Source organism: Centruroides sculpturatus, unplaced genomic scaffold, assembly GCF_000671375.1.
Source record: "Centruroides sculpturatus isolate CEXI.00-Female unplaced genomic scaffold, Cexi_2.0 scaffold271, whole genome shotgun sequence".
Classification (NCBI taxonomy): domain Eukaryota; kingdom Metazoa; phylum Arthropoda; class Arachnida; order Scorpiones; family Buthidae; genus Centruroides; species Centruroides sculpturatus.
Genome location: NW_019384474.1, coordinates 272890 through 291209, shown reverse-complemented (window position 1 = coordinate 291209; position 18320 = coordinate 272890). Strand labels below are relative to the sequence as shown.

General features: G+C 33.6%; 1 protein-coding gene across 1 annotated transcript in view; it reads left to right on the top strand.

Annotated features, from left to right (window-relative positions):
- Positions 1 to 11737, top strand: part of LOC111621254 (protein scribble homolog) — a 47052-nt gene extending 35315 nt beyond the window's left edge. The window contains exons 14-20 of the mRNA XM_023363335.1: positions 864 to 994; positions 2372 to 2449; positions 6219 to 6332; positions 6813 to 6959; positions 9379 to 9471; positions 10096 to 10275; positions 10959 to 11737. Of these exons, the coding sequence (XP_023219103.1) occupies positions 864 to 994; positions 2372 to 2449; positions 6219 to 6332; positions 6813 to 6959; positions 9379 to 9471; positions 10096 to 10275; positions 10959 to 11456 (1241 nt within the window). The 3' untranslated portion in view covers positions 11457 to 11737. The remainder of the gene's footprint in view (positions 1 to 863; positions 995 to 2371; positions 2450 to 6218; positions 6333 to 6812; positions 6960 to 9378; positions 9472 to 10095; positions 10276 to 10958) is intronic.
- The last annotated feature ends 6583 nt before the right edge of the window (positions 11738 to 18320 follow it).

Genomic DNA, 18320 nt, shown 5'->3' with positions numbered 1-18320 from the left:
ATTATACTTATGTTGAAAAATTAATTTTTTTAAAACTAAAAACAAATTCGTTTAAATATGTAGGATACATATTAAGATATAAATATATTTTTAGTTGTAGATGCATGATGAAAGAGCTATGTCTTACATAAACATAAGCAGTAGCTTTTTCATTAGAGAGTTTTTGCATGTAAAACACATACTCAAAATTTTCTTCACAAAGTTTAACACTTAATAAATAAATACAGCTAATCTAATAGTTATTACAAATACCAGATGAACAGCTGGATTCTTTATTAGACTACGAGACTAATAATTACCAAGCAATTTGCAGAAGCAGGCCATTTAAGGCTGCCATCTCTTGTTAAATATAATAAATTAATTAATTTGTACTGACATACTTTACACTAATTGTAATGTGAAATATCCTGTCTTGCCAAAATAGGATGCAATCAAATGTCTTCCAGTTAAGATAGCACAATTTACCAATATGTCCAGGTAAATGTTAATTGTAATTGACTTCTCACTAAAAAAAAAAAAAAAAAAAAAAATTGGACTGATTTGATTTTACACAAACGCCCATCATTTATCTACGAGCCATCTCCAGAATTTAACAGAAGTCTTGATAGACAGACACACCATTAGGTGAAGCAAAACATTTGTATAAAAACATTGAGAGTTTGTTTTACTTGCAAAATACTGCAAGTAAATACTTTTTTGAGGTCTGAAGTTAAGGTAACTCAGACATCTTGCAGTTTGGTCTCATTAGTTCCATTCCATAGTCCCGTATAGAATGTACATTATCTTTATTATAGTGCTAAGTTTCATAATATAATAAATTATTAATTTTAATTCTATTTTTTTGATAATTTTGTTATTTTTAGATGGTGAGAATTTGAACATCACTGATTTTGACAGGGAAACATTAACATTTGAAATTGAGAAACACACTAAAGGTCTTGGTCTGAGCATTGCTGGAGGAAAAGGTACTTCCCCTTACAAGGATAATGATCAGGTAATAACTGGAAATTTAGTTTTAATGCAGAACTTTTTTATTTATTTTTAATCAACTTCCACAAGTATAAATTTAATCTACAAATCTAATAATTTGTGGATCTGTAAGAAAATATTAATTGTCTTTGAATTATTACCAAGTTATATCTAAATTTTAAAGGTATTGATCTCACTTTGGACACTCATGTTTATAGAATTAAGTAGAGAAGTGTTTTGGCTATAAAATATACAATACTTAATTATGGAAGTTTATAAAGCTCTACTATTGATTTCATAGCAACCTATAAATGATATTACCCATTAAAATCAAACAATGGAAAATGTACTCATGAAGTCAGGTTTAAAGCTGCATCCTGGAACTAACTAGAAACAAAAAGTGTATTTTCTGGTAAAGTAGCTGATGTTATGTTAAGCAAAGAATTTGAAACAAACAGTTCTACACTCACTTTGTTGTTTATAAGTATTGCTTTTATATAAAATTAAATTATTTAGTCAAAAAACAAGGTTAATTGTAGCCAATGCTTTCTCTTCCTCTTTCTTTCAACTTTTTCTGCTCTGTGGATACGAAGGTCTTTTTACTGTATCATCATGTATTAGGCCAAGCCCACAATGAGGGTAGCTGGGTGACTGCCCTTTTGTAGCTAATGCTGTAAAAGTTAAACAGTGTTTTGACAAATTGCTTTAAACAGATTTATTGAGCAATGCATCAATTCTCTTAACATGTTCTGATGGTATCTGAGAATTCAATAAATTGTTTTACTTCCAACCCAAAGAAGAATGGAGTAAATGCATTCCAAAACACCACATTTTTTTAATTATCGATACTTGTAAGAGATGATGGAATCGCTAAACATCTTTAAACCAAATTAATTTTAAAAAATAGCATAAACGTGAAAAATGAATAATATTTGACTGACATTTGACACCAAAACTAGTGCTTTGATTTGTTTTAGTCATTATTTTAGACATTTATTTATGTTTTTATTGCCATTTCACATTCTTGTTTCTGTGTAATGACTTTAAATAACATTACACTTCTATAAATCGACATTAAAGATTTGTCCAGTTGCTACACGTGAAAGTTAGACAACTTTTTGTTTGAGTGAGTCAAGATGACCACACATTAAGGTGCTAACCTATCATTTTGGGAGATTTGAATCTAATCCACACCAACATAATTTAGAGTGGTTAGTGCAGTCAGAGCATGTTTCCCCATTTTTGTACTGGAGACAAGGATTAGTGTCTTTGACAAATGGTGTTTTGTTTGATGATGGTGATGTTATAAAATATGTGAATGTAGAAAGGTGCATGTGGATGATTCTTGTACTTATTAGCCAAATTATATATACTTATGTTAACATAATAATTATTTACACAGAGTATATTTGTGTCTCGTGTTACTGTTGGAGGAGTGGCTGATCTGGCAGGCATTAAAGTTGGAGATAAAATTGTCGAGGTAAGAAAATGTTTTAATTATATTCAAATACTACATCATTTAATCTGTGTCTAGAACTACATAAAAGTTGTCGTAAAACACTTCAGAATCACTACATGTATAGAATAGCGGTTCTAAAATGGTATGCTGAGATACACTAATGTACTGCAAGAGATGGCTAAATGTACCATCATATTATGAAAATATATTTTAAAAATGAGAAGAAACTAATTTGTATAAAGATTTATTACATTTGTGAGAACCGAGGGGGTTAGTTGTCCCCACTTACCAGCGGCTCTGTCAGAGGATGGCTTTATAGGAGGGCAAAATAAAATGAGTGGGGAGGTCAATGGGTAAGTTGACAGGTTCCCAAATAAATACACAGGTTGAACAAGAATAACACATTTAATAAACAATTGTAAAATTGTACATATCAAAGGCTAAGGTGAAGATCTACAAAAATTGTATTCTATGTTGCGACAATGATTTGTCTTTCATATGAAACATCTAATCTCTATTCTCTAAGTTAAGAGACGAGAGAGAGATTTCGCAGAGAGAGAGAGTATACAAATAGATATCCAAAAAAAATACCTCTAAGTTCCCGATCGTAATATGGGTCATTGGTAAAAACGTTCCTGGATCGTCACGGCAGTTATGGCGAGGTAGCGACGGATAGGGTGGCGGTAGGGGTCAGTAGATGTGGCAGTCAATGTCCGCCCTGGAGGTGTCTGCCCTGTGAATTGCATCCAAGCCCTCTTTATACTATTTTTGAGGGGGTGAGAACTATGACATCATTCATGATTTATACACACACCTGTTCGTGTGTAGATGTCTGGATCTAGCTAGTACAGACCATTGGCACAGAGAAGTTTGTTTAATTTATTGATGTCAGTGTCTAGAAGATATGATTTTATAATATAAATTTCTATAGGTTTGATGGCTCTCATCCATAAATTAACATTCATCTGACAATAATTTCTTTAACCTGGTCAACTATCTAGATATTGTTTATATCAAATGTCGCATTTGACTACGAAGGAGGCGATTTATTGCCGTAACCACGTGTTAGGTACAATCAAAGAGGTGATAAGAAACATCTCTTATTTCCGTCTTGTTGATATTAACATCTATAGAATTACCTTTAAACAAATGGAGGAGATTTCGTTTATTGATATTTTAACATCCCCCTTTTTTTTCTTATTCGAGAAGAGCTCGAATAAGAAAGGTTCTCCTTTTTCCCTTTTCAGAGAAAATTCCGAGGTTTATACTGTTTTAAAACAGAAAAAGGGTTTCAGACCTTCACACATTTGTGATCAACTGATATCTAAGATAAGTTATTATAGTACACAACTGTGTACTATAATAACTTATCCTATTTCATAATTTAAAATTTATTAATGTTGTTAATTTTGTACAGAGTATGCTAGAGAAATTTTGCACAATTCAGACTGCACTGTGAAGCAAAAACATTTATGAATCACTGGTCTAGAAATTAGATTGACTTCAGACTGATTATTTAATAATAAATCTGTCGTAATGAAGTGAAGACTGAATTTCTTAAAAATATGACCACAAATGCCTGATTTTTGTACTTGACAATATTTCTTAATGTTTTTGAAAACTGGCCTTACCATTCTACAAGGGTAATCCCAAAAGTAAGGTTTCCTATTTTTTTTAGAAATACAAAGAAACGTTTATTTTCAATAATGTTTACATCATTTTAATGCTTGAACATTTATCTATTTTTCTACATAATCGCCATTTCGGTCGATGCATTTCTGTAGGCGCTGTGGCAGTTTTTGTATGCCCATGTCACACTGTCTCACTGCCAAATTGTGTTAAACTGATTGAAATTCATCACCAATTGCTGGAAATGTATGGCAAGTTGTGCATGGGGATATCTGCAAGTGGTGTAGAAAGTTTGCAGCTGGTCATACTGAAATTCATGATGATGAAAGAAGTGGGAGTGAGCCAAGTTGTGGGATCCATCTGGCACATATCTTCTTATATTGCAACTTTTCCATTAAAATCATATGAATGGTGCTTTGGGAAACCCCAAGAACCAAAATCCAGAGTAATCCACCAATCTTCACACATGGTTTCCTCAACCTTTGCGACTGTCTCGTTGGAAATTGACGGTCTCCCATTTCTTTCTTCATCATGAATTTCAGTATGACCAGCTGCAAACTTCCTACACCACTTGCAGATATCCCCATGCACAACTTGCCATACACTTCCATCAATTGGTGATGAACTTCAATCAGTTTAACACAACTTGGTGGTGAGACAGTATGACATGGTCAAACAAAAACTGCTACAGTGTCTACAGAAATGCATCAATCAAAATGGTGATTATGTAGAAAAATAGATAAATGTTCAAGCTTTAAAATGATGTAAACATTATTGAAAATGAACATTTCTTTGTATTTCTAAAAAAATAGGAGACCTTACTTTTGGGATTACCCTCATATGTACCTAGTCTCAAGTTATTCATTTAGAAATGTGTGGTATAAATTTGTCCCACACAACACACTGAACACATTCATTGTGCTAGTGACATAACTGGAAATTACACACCCTGAATTGCTTCAAAAAATCAATGATGCACTTTGAAAGCATCTTACAGTTTCTATATTAAGGTAGCATATTTCTAAATTCTTAACCTTAAGGAGTCATAAAGAAGTTTATTGTAAATATTAGATTTTCAAATTTCTAGGTTGAAAACATACAAGATTAATGAATAAAATACAGATATTGTAAGTAATTAATGTATTTGGAAACTTAATTTGTTATACAAGTTTTGTTTTATATTGTAGAACTTCACTAACTTGGACTAATTGGGGAAAGCCTAGTCCATATAAGTTAGGTTTTTACCTAAATGAGTATTGTATGATATGAGAAGTACATTTTATTTAAAGTCAAATTTTAACATGCACTTTAAATGCAAACAAATACAATCATTTGATAAATATCTACAATACAGTAGCAGCAGCATCAGCATTGTTCTTCTCATTGCCAACATTTACTAATTTGAGCTTAAAAAGAAACTAAGTTTTGACTTTAACCCAGGATATCTTCAATTTGAAGGTTAAGACTATAAAAAATTAAGACATTTTTTGTAAATAGTCTTAACCTTTAAACTATGTTTTGTTTGCAGTTCTTTTTCTAACTGTTCCTTGATTACATCTTAACATATTTGTCTAAAAGTAAGGGTCAAAATTGGCAGATTCATTATTTTAAAGCATACATTAATGGAAAATAGTAGCGTTATCCTGAATTCCAAGTTACTAGAGTCTGAATTAGTGAGGTTTTACTACATGTATATCTAGTGTCATTTAAAAACACTAAAACGTCTGTCATTCAGTGATAAAAAAAACTGTAGGTTACATTTAAAATCAAAAATCTAATAACAAATGAGTTTGATTGGCTTAAATGGAAATGTTTAGCCTGTTTCTCCTTTAGGTTTTTAACAATGAAATGTATTTTATAACAAATGGGAAGCTAACTCCCATAACTAACATGGGAGAATCAAAATAGCTCATTCAGTTTGATTTCTTGCATTTGAATGGTACATTGTTTAGATGTCCTATTCCAAATGCAAGAAACCAAAGTGTGGGCCATCCTGTATATTTTTGGGTTCTACCGTGTCACTGGTATAACAGTGAAAAAGTTGTACTGCCAGAGTTATGTTGAAGTTCATAATTATTAGGATGTACACTAGAAAAGTGGTATCTTCAAAGAATTTAAAACTAGTTATTTTGACTTAATACATATTTTAACTATTTTCCAGGTGGATGGAAAGTCGATGGTTCAAGCCAGTCACTACGAAGCAGTGGAGAGATTGAAAACAATGGAAAGCCACATGGTCATAAAGGTCAGCAGAAAAATTGAAACCACCACAAAGGTAATTTGCTTATAAATGTTTAAATTTAAAATACATGGTGCAATCATAAATCAGATTTGGTATATAAAGGTTTTAATTCTTAAGTAATTTTAAAAAATCATGTGTAGCAACCTATTTGGTTTGAAAAATTCACCACTACTAAGGCTAACACTCACATGTCTAAGGCATTGAGCCTTTGTGACAAAATGATTGTATTTTATGCTATTGCCAAAATATTGGGAACAGTCTGGTTTCTTTTTGATTGCATCCTGTAACAGATAGTTTCCGGATTAACTTACTTATTTTTATTATAAACTATATAACAACTGTTAGTTTGGTATACTGAAGTAATCCAAAGGTCAGTTAACCATCTTTTTAAAGGCCATATGACATTCAATTTATATATCGATCAAGAAGTGTTTCAGTTTGAAAAATTTTTGTGACATTTGGAAGCATTTTAAGCATAAATTAGTATTTTAAAAATATTTTTTGTTTGAACAGACAAAAGACCAAGACATTTCTTCTGTACATAAAATAACACTGGATGAATCAAAGGAGAACAATACAACTCAGGTAGAATGCACGGAAGTGAAGGAGAATTTCAAGCAAGCGGAATCAGACGATCAGAAGTACGAGACCGTAAAGGAGGTGAAGAATTATTTTATTATATTGTTCATCTTTTAACATGTTATATTTTCTATTTTGTATTGAAGAAAAAGAGTCATCTATTCTAACAAAGTAATGTGAAAAACTTAAATTATGATCACATGTAATTCAGATGGCAAAGCAGTGATATGACTATTCAATAATATGAACTCTCCAAAACTGAAATAAAACTTAGAATCACATAGCCATAATCAGGTTTATGTATAATTTAGTGCAGTGCTTCTGAAGCTGTGGTCAGTGGACCTCTGGGGTCTGGGAGATACTTGTTGGAGGGTCTACAGACCAACTTTCTAAAAACATTTTTATTTTATTAATTAGCAAATATTTAAAGTTATATTAAAATGTTATGTTGTAACGACTTTTAAAAAATAACAAGCAATTACTTATTGTAAAAGTCACATAATATTTTATCTTAAAATATTATGTGACTTTTGGTCTAAGCCAGAAGTGTATATATAGTTAACTGGGACTTTTTGCCCCTAATCTTTCCGTATCTGGTCTCAGTTTTCATCTGTCTAACTCCATTCTCGAGATTAAGGACAGACAGATGATAGTGGAAATCTATAGGTCTGTGATTTGAGAATTGCAGCTCAAAAATGTTAGTTCTTTTTATTAAATTTATTAATTCTGTTATTTTTATGAAACTTTTCAAATTAATGCATTCAAAAACTGTCAAAATATAATATAAGATGCCTCAGATGTTTATTATTATCGTAGTTCATTAATTAATGACTAAAAGCTAACTAGTTGAAAATAAGGTTCTGTCAAAATATCTTTTACAAAAGGGTCCATAACCTTTCAAACTTTCAGAACCACTTCTCTAGTATATATACCTATGTGCTATGGGTCACATCTATTGTGACTGTTTGAATGTGTGCTATACAGCTGAAATTTATGACTCAAAAGAGGGTGTCATATGCCAAAAATGATCGGTTTTTTTAAGAGTTTAATTATTGATTTATGAAGTTTCTTCAGATTTTTACCGTCATGCATAGTTACATTGCCACACCCTACTGCATTCATTTGTTTCAGAAGGTAAGTTTAAGCTCAAAGCACTGGAAAGATACACATTTAAATTTGAATATAGTAACCTCCTAAATAGCATCAGCTTATGCACCAATATTCTCTGTAGGCATTTAATAGAGAGCCCTTTGGTATCTGTAAATTAGTAAATGTATGACATTGCGAATAGCATTGTTATTAACAAACTCAAATTTAAACTTTCATGTAGATCTCATTAGTATCGTATTTTCCGACGTATAAAATGACTTTTTATCCCAGGAAAATCTTCTCAAAAGTCGGGGGTTGTCTTATATGCTGGAAAGTATGGTATATAGACAATTTTATTGTTTTGAGATACTTTGGTTTAGTACAGGGGTGGCCAACAGTTTTTGCCCCCCAGGTTGAATTGGAAAGAAAACTTTTTCCACGCGCGAACCAGAGGTTGCCCTAGGAAGATTTTGAGGTGGTGCGAGATCTCATTGTGGTGTTACCCCGTAGAGACTAAATTGTACATAGAGATTACAGATACATTTTTCACATTATCATGCTTTATCAACATTCTACACTGTACTTAAGAGATTTGTAATGGAGGGTTAACTCTAAACACACAGTGAGTTGTTGAAACCTTTCTTTTTTTAGGCGTTGGAATTTTTCATCGAGCTGTTTAGACTTGAGTAACTAGTATTGAAAGATTAATCGCGGGCCACATAAATTCATTAGATGGGCCAGATCCAGCCCGCGGGCCGTATATATTGGCAATGCCTAGTTTAGTATCATATTTAATTTAATGTTAATTTCAGACAAATATTGTAAATTGTCACTAAAAAAATATTTAAAAATTAGTTAGCATTAAAGGAACAAGTGAGAAAGAAGCAACATGAAAGAATTAGGCCTGATAAATTTTATTTTATTAATTATTTGGAATCAGACAAATAAATAGTGGTGCTAAACCAAAATTTGACTGTAATATAGTCTTAAGTTTATCACTTTTAACTCTAAATGAAGCATTTTGTAATTTATCCATCCTCAATGTCGAGCACAATTATCGATGCTCAAAGTTTAGTGTCGTGTCAATTGAATGCACGGAAAACTATGTAACATATGATAAACTGTCATTACCATAAACTATTTTGAATTTTATTACCAATATTTTTACAATGTGGTTTGTTTCAGAAGACAGTTGTTAAGCAAACCACCTAAATCAAACTAATTCCCTGTCGATTTCATCTAAATTGAAGTTTTATTTCTACAAATAAGTTTTGAATTATATAATATGCATCAAAAATGGCAAGAACAAAACGACTTGAGTAGAAACTTTTGCCGGTCATAAAATGAATATTTGCAGTTCGTGCGGCAATGGATTTGTGTTTCATCTGAATTATTGTTTTTTTTTTTCCAGACAATACACACCACCCTGATTCGAGAACACAATGGTTTAGGATTCAGTATTGCCGGTGGCCAAGGAAGTTTGCCTTATAAAGAAGACTGTGAGGTACTCCATTTTTATTGTTTTCTTACACTTATCCAGTTTAATATTTGTAACTTTTAGTTTTCTGAGAAAATTGAGAAGAAATTTAACTGTTCAAGAGAAATAAGCCCACACTTGGGAGTTTAGAGATAGCAAAAGTATCTCTATCTCAATTTTTTCATTTATAAAACTGTCTCAGAGTACTATGATTACAAGATAAATGTTCTGTTTTCTGACACGTACTATTGAGAACATTTTTACCTTTAAATTATGTAGGATCTGTAGTTAGTAATGTGACTAACTGGCTGTACAATTGTGTTCTGGCGATGTTTATCCGAGTTCATCTTTTTTGATCACAGATGATATCTTTAGAGTTGTTGTTTTAGTTTTTTTTTGAAGAGAACTTCTTGTGGATTGCACAATGGAGACCTTTTAGGTCAAAGTTCTTGCTCTCTCTTGTTCTTGCTCTCTTTAAGTTCTTGCTCTCTCTTGTTCTAATTCTACAGTCAGTCAGTCAATTACAATCTTAGATAAACACTTATTATATAACAACAATATAACTATTTGTTGTTACTTATACAGTAATATATCATTATAACTTGATATTTATGTGATGTATTTTTACTAAATAATCATTTATTGTTACAGAATATATACATATCGAGAATAGCAGATAACGGAGCAGCTTTTAAGGATGGTAAATTGAAGGTGGGGGATCGAGTGGTGTCCATCAACGGCATAGACATGGAAGGTGCTAGACACGATCAGGCCGTGTCTCTACTGACCGATTCCGAAAGATACGTTCATTTGGTCATTGAAAGAGAACAGGTTTGTCTTTTTATAAACATTATATAGATTAACAGTGACTCTATGTATCTTTGTTGGTCATGCACTATTTTATTTTAGTTTATATTTCATTCATGGTCTGCAAGTACCAAAAATTTGGGATTAATAATATAAAAATTGAATTTAAGAGAGGCATTATGTTTGCTATCTTTAGGAATTAGGAAAAGATTATGAAAAAATTGGGTAGCTGTATGATTATCATGTGAAATATTATTGTGAGAAGAATTAGTAAATGTGAGAACAGGTTTAGGAATAGGCATCCATTAATAAAGTGAATCAGAACAAGTTCAATTTTTTTGACTGGTTAAATTTGAAAAAGAATGTAGAGTAAGTAGGAGAAAAGTCCAAATATTAGGGGTATGAAGTACCAATAGTCCAGAAGATTTGTCTGTTCTGTGATGATTTGGAAGATAATGCAAAGGATAGACATACTAAAGAAATTTGTACTTAGGAAAGCAGGTTTTTCTGTTTTCTGTATCCATAATTTATATCTTCTGCACTTCTTAAATGAATGCTGATGATTCTCCAATTACAATAGAATAGGGGATACAAAGAATATAAACTGTAAAAATGCACAATCAGTTTAAAGAACAAGGTTAATTAAGTAAATAGTAACATATATTATAAAATGTTAGTAATTTAATTATTAATTTTTCCTTTTTAAGTTGAGACCGAAGAGTTCAAACATTGTGGAGAAGTCATCGCCTTTGATAACACACCGATTTTCCAATTTCACCAATTTCTATTCGTCCACCTCTTACATGGCCAACAGACCTTCCTACTTGGGAACTTACAAGAAACTTACACAAGTGTCTGGCACCGACACTAGATCTTCACCCAAGTTGTCCCACGTTAATAACGAACATTCTGCCACGTGCACCACACCACCGGTCGAGAGAACGGAGGAAGAAGTTTCCGCACCTCCCTCCCGACCTTCGAACTCCGTCCAGAGTGCAGACGAAGCGCACGAGAACCGTCCAGTAAATTCGGTCTCTTCGACGACAGAAAATGTAAAGAAGACGACGACGGAAGAGAAGGATGTACAGCAGGTTAATATTTCTGGTTTCTCACTTGGTGTTATGGATATATTATTAGTTATATCATTCTTTATCATTCAGTGCAAATTTCTATTGACTACCTTACTCAATATATGTTTCTATTGACTGTCACTTGTAAAAGAATTTCATTTCTCCTTGGTATGTTGATCTTTATTTGCAAAATATCGAGACCAATAAGAGGACACCGATTTCGACGTGTTTCTTTTATCAATTTTTTCCATCAAAGTAGTTCAAAAATCGGGTACTTAGACATTACCGGCAGCTTACTAAGTTGGTTTTAAATAATTTTATTCTTTTACGAAATGATTGTTTCTGTACAGGGACTTAAAAAATATCTGAATAATGTTTTACAGAATTTGAGAAAATAAAAAAATAATTTTAAAAAATTGTATATTCTTTTATTCCCCAGCTCCTTACTTAAACGAGACTGTTGGATTTAGTAGTGGGTTTGTATGGAATGTAGTCAGTTGCTGGAGTGAACTGTGTTGAGAAAATGGGGAATTTCTATGCCACTGTATTCAGAAATCAAACGGAAGAAAACAGATAATTTCTTCCTCTTCTCTTCTCCTCAAATTACTTTCCTCTTTCTTCACAAAGTAAAATCACACTTTTTTCCCTCATGTCATCTTATTTAATTTTTCTTGAGTTAAAATGAAAATTTTTCCTTTCCTTTCTTCCTTCTTCTTCGATGTACAAATTTCAAGCAACCTTTTTTGATATTTGTCGCCTAATTCTTCACAAAATTTTTTAGGAGGAAACACTGAAGGTTTTTTGCTTTAATTAGTATAAATTTCATGATTGTGTATTCTTAGTTTATTAGTAATTCACTTAGTGGAAAAGATTTTACTCACTCCTACAATAGAACTAAGCCCATTTGCTTGAAAATCTCCCTTTATTTAGATTTTAAACATAAAATTGTCGAAGTTTTGATATTGCTTGCCTCCGGTTTACTTTAAAGATAAGTCCAGAATTAATTTAGAGGGTATAATGATTATTGTTTTTTCTTTAGAAATTTGACAATAAAAATTCTTGGAATTCAAAATAATCCAATAAATGTTGACAGTTGGAAGTGAATATTGAATTCTTTACTTCTTTAACATTTGTAACAGTATTTTCCAATCTTCAGAAAGCTTATTGCATATTAGAGGTGGATCTTCTGAATCTTGACCACGCCAAGACTGTGGTAACTTTTCATTGCAGGGGCCCACCGGTACGTAGTTACGCCAACCGAAGGGAAATGTATATCGGTTTGGCTATACGAATTTCATTCCAGAATTATATTGATTACCAATTTATTTTTTATCTTGCTTTTCAATAATTCAAGATATTCATTAGTGGTGCGTTATAGCTTTGCCAGGCTCGGACAAATTTGTATTAGGGGGTCCCACGTATCGTGCCCACTCCAGACATTTTTGGGGGAAAACAGTTTATTATAAAAGATATGTTCAGACCTCCCACTAGTGGGGACCCCAGGCAATTGCCCTTTTTACCCACAAGGTTACACAACGGCATAGATTGGACCGTACCTTTGTCTTATAAGAGCGAATGGTCGTAAGGTACAGCGAATTAGTTTCTTGTCATCTCCATATAACATTATATCCAGTCTCGAAATTTCTGATTTCTTATCGAGGGTTTGAATTCGTTTCTTTGAACAAAGAAGTATAAGAATCTGAACAATCGGATTGGAAAAAATACAGACGTGTTACAATTTAACAGTTTCCTCTCTAAGTTTAAACAATTTAATCCTATATTCCTGCATATTCTTCCATTTGCATACTTGATAGTTTCTCTAAAACCAATGGTAGATGATTTAACTTTTGGCTAATTGGGAACTGGGAACTGACTTTGAAAAGAGGAGAGGAAAAAATCGTTCGTTTGCCTTTATTCAACTAATGGCGTAGAAATCTTCTTTTCTTGCCTACAAGTATTAGAGTAATGGTAGGCAAGAACGTGGCTCTCGATGGCGAGGGCTACAAAACGAATTCGAATAGATCACCTAAAGACTACAGATAATATTTCTTAATAGGAACGTTGTCAATTAGCGGAATTATTTGAAAATCTTTAGTAAGATAACAGGAGATGCGGGAGGAGTTACACTGAATATTATCTTGGAATTGTAACACAGTAACCAATGTCAATATTTACGATTTTTCTTTCTGGAATTCTCTCTCTCTCTCTCTCTCTCTCCCTCCAGAATTTCTTGTAATATACGCTCTTATTTTTTTATTCATTATGACAAAAACAAAATTTTAATTCGGTTCTTGTTCTACAATTAGTAAAAATAACGGGAGGAAGATTTCCCATTGCGGGATTTTTTCCTCATCTTACAGCATTGTTAACCATTAAAACGTTCGTTAACGTAGCGATTACTCGACGTTTTACGTACAAGAATACATTCAGAGTAATTCTATAAGAAAATAATCAAATTATTTTTCCTCCAAATTTATCTTTAAATTTAAAAACTAAATCCCTATCCAACAATAATCTTAATTCAATTTGTAAAATTATATCTACGCACCCGCACAATCCCGTAGTAGGCCTGGTAGTTACAATATCCGCAGGGGAGATCCAGATAACCACGGGACGATCAAAAGAAACGCCGTGCCACCCGTGTTGTAATCGTTACTGTATAGTTTACGTGCTCCTCCTCGAGTTTCTAGGGGTGTTGCAAGATTCTCGGATACTCTAATTTTAAACTTAAGTTCTCGGGTATTGGGTGCCCACTCGAACAAACCTCGAAGGTCAGGTAGGTACAGTACGAAACGATTTTCTGATCACCGGTTGTAAAAAGTCAGTGACTTAACCGCTGTTTGGAACGGAAAACCGAAAACAGAGTGCCACCCTCGTCGCGGAACAAGTCAATTTTACAGAACTAAAGAAGAATAATGTAATATTAAACTCGGATATTCAGTTTCACCGTCCCGCTGTTAGCCTTTTAGACAGAAATTAAGTTCGTTACATTTTTCTGCACGTAAAAACTCCGAGAACAAAGGGAGCATTTCTAGTTAAACACTTAAGTTACGACAGAAGACAGATTTCTTATCAAAATAATACAAATAAATAACCAAAAAAAAACAAGTATTTTTGGAGATTATTTTTAACCAGGATTTTATCACTGTCTTGTTGGCACTAAATAAGCCCTTTTTCTCCGCGATAAGCGAGGGACGGGGCCCTACTTAACCGGCATAGACAGCCTGTAAAAGATTCCTGCGAACGAATCGAGATCGATTTTGTAAAATTAAACGTACCGGTTTCGTCTGGTGAGATAGGACAATGCAACACGTGGGCCATCTGCCGAGGGGGAGTCTCTTGGGAGGAATGTCCACGGGAAACTAGCCCCCAATTTAGAAGTTAGGTGAAGATAACCCCGAAAACTCCACGTGGCCTGCAGGTTTAGCCAGGCGGTAATCCGGGACCAACTGGTGTTTTATGGTTTTTATCTACTTTGCCATTGGTCGGCCGTGGTCCAAACACAACGAACGAAGACTAATCTATGCAAATCAGCTTAGAATTCATTTAACTTCATAGATTTAACATTCGTACATGAAATCAGACGAACTTCACCCACCCAAATTTTGGAGTCACGTTCCTTAAGAACTCGAGACCTTCATAAAAATCTATATTTCTTTTTTGTATACATGCAGTTTACATCACTATACAGTCCATGGATCAGGAACACACCCGTTCTCTTAAACACAATCCTTACCTTCCGAACTGTTCTACACACTATATCTTTCTTCCAGCGACTTTAGAACTTAGGAAGCTCGTCAGCAGATTCTTCCATGTGTATATATCTAGAAAACAATTAGATGATTTAACAATGGCCAGTATCGAATGCTACACTAGAAAAGAGGGAAGATTCAAGTTCAAGAAACGATTCTCTGACTTTAAAGTTATAGCAATCGATCTGAAGAAAATCATCATACCAGAAACTAAAATGTATGATGCCATTGTAATGTGTTGGTGTTTCGATACCAGATGATCCCAGAAACCGAAATGCCAGAGGGAATAATCGTTAGTAAAAGAATATTATAAGAATTAAAACGAAATATTAAAGCGGCAGAATTATTATTATTATTTTTTATTCTTTAGTGCACCCGTTTTTGTCAAACTAGTGTATTCTTCTACGTCATCCCTACATTCTTTCAATGAAGGTATAATGTATTAAGAAACACTATTGTTTTCCGGTGACCGGTAAGGTTTTATTTATATATCGAACGGCTCACTTTATGACGTTTTTTTTGGGTACTAATTACATCATTAATTGCCAGATAATTAACAATAGTCGACAGAGGAAAATTGTACTTTAAACGTCGACCCGGGTAGAGTATAATCGAGATACAGTACACCCCCTTTTCGTAGGGAACTTTTTCGAAATATCACGTGATGATGGTTCTTTATTAAGTTTACTATTGTTTGGGTGTTTGTTCTCCCCTTTTTGCGCTTAAATTATCTATTTTGTGTCTTTTTCTATTTATAAATCTGTTGTTAATAAAAATTAATTTTGACTCAGATTTAATTAACGTGAAGAACGACTGTGTTTGCAAGTACAGTACTTTTCTGTTTGTAAACACTGATTCGAGTTTTACGTGTTCTAGGAGCACTTTTTAGCAGTATTTTTCGCGAAAATTCATCACCTTTTTTTAAATTTTGCACACCATCTTCCCAATTTACGGGAGATTAAATTTATCTACTCTTAATACAATAAAAGTACAAATGTCACAATGTATTCGATAGAATATTGTAATATTTGTATTTATTACACATCGGTCAATAATAATAGCTGTTAGACGTTTACTATCGATCGTAGAGGTCTTTCACGCAACTACTGGCACGTGCTTTCCTAAACAAGCGCACGCATACTACTAAAACAATACATTCACAATAGCCAGAATGGAAAAGTCTCTACGGAGGAATCTCCATTGTTGACGTTACACACGATCGATTACGATGTGTTTATAGCAATTCGTAGACGGTGTTAACCTACTTAGTGCTACGTAGTAATACGTTATAAGCGTCTTTTATATTAATATAATAGACAATGGACCGAGTGTTTATATCAAACGTGTGCTAAAATTATTAGGGATTTTAGTGTATATTAGGGTAACAATTTAAGAATTTTCTCTGTAATGAATTACGTTGACTTAATTATCAAGTTATTTCTTCCACAGTTTTAGAAAGACCATGCATTAATTATTTTCTTTATATTCGCAATACACTGGAATCTGTGTTTAGGACACTTAACACAGTGGAAATGTGGGTTAGAATTCCGTAGCAAAATCCCTGATTATACTTTTTACCATCAAATTAATGGACTGTTATATCGAGAGAATTTTTAATATATTTGAAAATATTACGCTTATAAAGAGGGGGTATGCGCAGCTTTCTCGGGAATGTCGACAAAAACAATGGCTTGTATTGTACTACGTTGTATCAATTGTACGGTACGAAGAAATATAGCACTGTATCGTTCGCTTTCTTACGGTACGGTATATAAATTTACGCACTGCGAGTAAAACAGGTTGCGCATCCCCCCTATAAAATACCATTATTTATTTATTTGTGTGTAGATGACCGATCTGACCTTTTACTTTTACGCAGCCCGACGCCTGATCCGAGATTTGCACGAGTGTCAAGAAGCGCAATGCACGTGTGTATCCAGGAATCCTTTAAACGCAAGAAGCACAGCCACCACCCCCCACTGTACCACACTGCCAGACACGTTTCTTCGTACCAGGAACGGAAAGCATTTCATCGAACGACCGACGTACCACGTTACCGCACTTAATTTCGTCGAGCGTTACTTAATTTCGATACCGAATCCATCTCGCGCGGTGCATAATTGGTTAGAGGGACGGAAGAACTGACGTCACAATCCATAGAGCTTTTCTTCTTTTAAGAATATTAAATATATATTTTTATATATTATACGGGGAAAATATTGAGAATATAATAAATGTTTTTATATATTTATGATTAATTTTACTAGAAAAAAATGTATGTTAAATATAGTTTTTTTTTTTAAATTTTATAATTTTTTTAAATAAAATCAACAATAATATATTAATCTCTGGTGTGGCCGAGTATTGTTTCGCATACGCGTGGACAGAGAGGTTCGTGTTTCTGCTAAACTACGGATGCCGAAACAGATATAGATCTTATCGATTATTCCAATCGTTTTGTTTGCGGTAGATTTACAAACATTAAAGTGTAGCGGGTGTTTCGCGCACAACTCGAGACTGGGCACCCAGGCAGCACGGAGGTTCTTCCTCGTTGCCTTACAACCCAGACTTGAGCATCATCTGTTTCGCTCCCTTCGGAATCTTGTCGTCAATACACAAGTTCGATGGCAATACCCGACGCTCGAGAAACACCCAATCGATGTACGCCGACGGGATTGAAAGTTTGGAGCAAAGATGGCGGGCGAGTCGTAATCGTTTCAATATACTGGTGATCTAAATTTCAACTTTATAATGCGTTAAATGACGTAAATCCCGGGAAGTTGTATAATTTGGTCCTTCCTCTTAAAGTTCCAGATGATGGTGATGATAAATTGCAATCCGTGTGTGCATTGGCGGTAATTTGTGCAAAGACAAGCATCGGTGCTTTACGGGTGAAGTACAGTCGGCCCCCTATAACACTGTTGATTATTCCGTTTTATATGAATTCCATGTTGTACGAGTCACTTAGATTTTACAAATACGTGAGCCGTTCACAGCCTAGCACACGTATTTGTAAAAACTAAGTGACTCGTACAACATGGAATTCATATAAAACGGAAAAATTAACAGTGTTATAGGGGGGTCGACTGATAATATAAAAGACGGACATCTTTATGTCTGTTGCATTAATTTTCACACTAATTTACGAGACACGCACGACCGTTACGCTTCACCGACGTATTCCTTTCAACAATTACACCCCCCCACCGGTGTTTCGAGCTTCGTTCTAATCTAACATAAGAATTCC